The 1,944-nt window shown below is 51.1% G+C and overlaps 1 protein-coding gene across 1 annotated transcript; it reads right to left on the bottom strand.

Moving 5' to 3' along the window:
- Positions 1-228: 228 nt before the first annotated feature.
- On the bottom strand, positions 229-1,671 carry LOC109756251 (uncharacterized). The gene is made up of 2 exons (XM_020315110.4): positions 1,324-1,671; positions 229-1,101 (listed from the first exon to the last, which is right to left on the bottom strand). The coding sequence occupies exons 1-2, from the start codon at positions 1,638-1,640 to the stop codon at positions 1,071-1,073; spliced, it is 348 nt and encodes a 115-aa protein (XP_020170699.1). The 5' UTR covers positions 1,641-1,671; the 3' UTR covers positions 229-1,070.
- Between the last annotated feature and the right edge of the window lie 273 nt (positions 1,672-1,944).

Raw genomic sequence — 1,944 nt, 5'->3', positions numbered from 1 at the left:
CATGTCTGAAAAGGGGTGCATCCTGAACATTATACCTCCTTGTCTGAAGCATCAAACTGCGCGATGAGGATATATTGCGTGTCATCAGCGATACCGCATCGCTTCAGGGTCTCTGTTACTAGAAAAGACAAAACAAGCAATCTGTCACCAAACCGCGCTAGCACAATGCCATCATCATGTAATGTAAGATCAAGTGCATCCAGAGTAATAGCAAGTCCATGAAAAGAGGAAGAAAAAGTAACAGCCAGAGTAACCCACATGCTTTGAGACAGTAGTTGTAAACGACTACGAGTGCAGGGTCCTCGTGGTGAGTGACTCCCTCGACTTGGATAGCAAGGCCTTGTGCGCCCCCCAACAAGAACCTGGAACACGTCCGGCACCTGACATTTACATGGACTTTAACTATTTGGTCATGCTACACAAAGCGTGCAGCACAACTGGTAGCCTCAATGCCAGCAAATTGACAGGTTAGAAATACAACATATATATCAAAGTACCCAAACTCCTCATTAAAAGAAACACAAGTCAACTGAATTTTGGATATTAAAATCCTCACAGAACCAACCAAAAGAAGAGACCTTGAATCGTACATAACCCGGTGGCCACCGTTACAAATAACACTGGAATAAGTTAAGACAATTGAAATGAGTTTTAGACCAAAAATATCAGCCTCAGTGCTGTTAAGACTATGAGGAGGCCCCTACTTGTTCTACTTCTTGACCTCCTCCTCCTCCTCCTCCTCCTTCTTGTCCTTCTCCTTCCGCCCAAAGAAACGGCTAAAGAATGTCTTCTTGTCCTTCTCTCCCTCAACCTTCCGTCCAAAGAAAAGGCTATACAGCGTGATGCTCTTCATACCCTGGTCTATATATAGCTGCGCTGTCTCCTTGGCCCACTCGGTTTTTGCAAGTTCCTTCGCCCTTTTCTCCGCTTCGATCATGGCATCGTCAGTTATCTTCTTGACCTCCGCGCTGAACTTGTTGAAGAGGTGTGTGCCCCCTCCGTAAGCGAGAACCCCTCCTACAGATAGAAACGCCAAGGCCTGGATACCCAGATGCCCCCACGGAACTTGGCTAGCTTCTTCCAGACTGCCTAATCTGACGCCTACGAACAAGGCAGACAATAAAATCCAGTTAAAAATCCAAAGAAGAAAGGAAGAAAAAAAAACAGTTTTGAAGTCCGGATCGAGCCCAATTCGTGTACTTTTTTTTCCATGAAAACAAAACACCCCCAAACCGGGTTTTTTATGCCGAAATCCTTATGCCCCCCCCCCCCCACCCCCACCCTCAAATCACCCCAGAGTAAAGATGGTGAAGAGAAACTTACCTTATCGTGGCCGAGAGCTCGATTGAACACACGTCAAGCTGTCGTCCGATAAGATCTTCAAGACCCTCGATTCCCTTGGTGATGTCACGGGAAACCACCTTCCCTTCCTTGATCACGGTGGCGGCGCGGTCGAGGAGATCCCCCTTGCTCTTGTCGGAGAAACGACGGACGGCGGCGGGGAGGTGAGGGAGGGAGCGCGCGCGTGCGAGGAGGGCGGCGCGGCCGGCGAGAGGCGGGAGGACGGCCTGCTTGGAGCCGAGCTGGCCGGTGCGAGCTGGCAGGCGGCGGAGGGCGGAGGCGAGGCGGAGGGCAGCCATCGTTCTCGACGGCTAGGGTTTTCTCTCTCCAATGTGGGGAAGGGGGTGTGAGACGAACCAATGTGGAGTGCGCGCTTTAGACAAGTGGGAGGCCCCGGCGACGGCTGAATCGGCGCGGACACGTGTCGAAAGACCGTTCGAGCTTCATTTCCACGATGTCGACATCCCCTCCACCACCCCACCCCACCCACGCCCCGGCCTCCTTTTTTTTCACACAATTTTTTTTAACATCAGTACAGACACAAGCGCTCATATACACGCGCATACACTCACCCCTATGAACGCACACACGCACACCCTACCC

Source organism: Aegilops tauschii, chromosome 3, assembly GCF_002575655.3.
Source record: "Aegilops tauschii subsp. strangulata cultivar AL8/78 chromosome 3, Aet v6.0, whole genome shotgun sequence".
In the NCBI taxonomy this organism is placed as follows: Eukaryota; Viridiplantae; Streptophyta; class Magnoliopsida; order Poales; family Poaceae; genus Aegilops; species Aegilops tauschii.
Note: the sequence above shows the minus strand (reverse complement) of the source record. Positions and strands in the feature narration are given on the sequence as shown.

Excerpts from the sequence above, each read along its gene's own strand:
- LOC109756251 (XM_020315110.4), bottom strand. The coding sequence starts at position 1,640 with ATGGCTGCCCTCCGCCTCGCCTCCGCCCTCCGCCGCCTGCCAGCTCGC. Across the intron at positions 1,102-1,323 it reads GAGCTCTCGGCCACGATAAG|GCGTCAGATTAGGCAGTCTG; the intron begins GTAAGTTTCTCT and ends CCTTGTTCGTAG.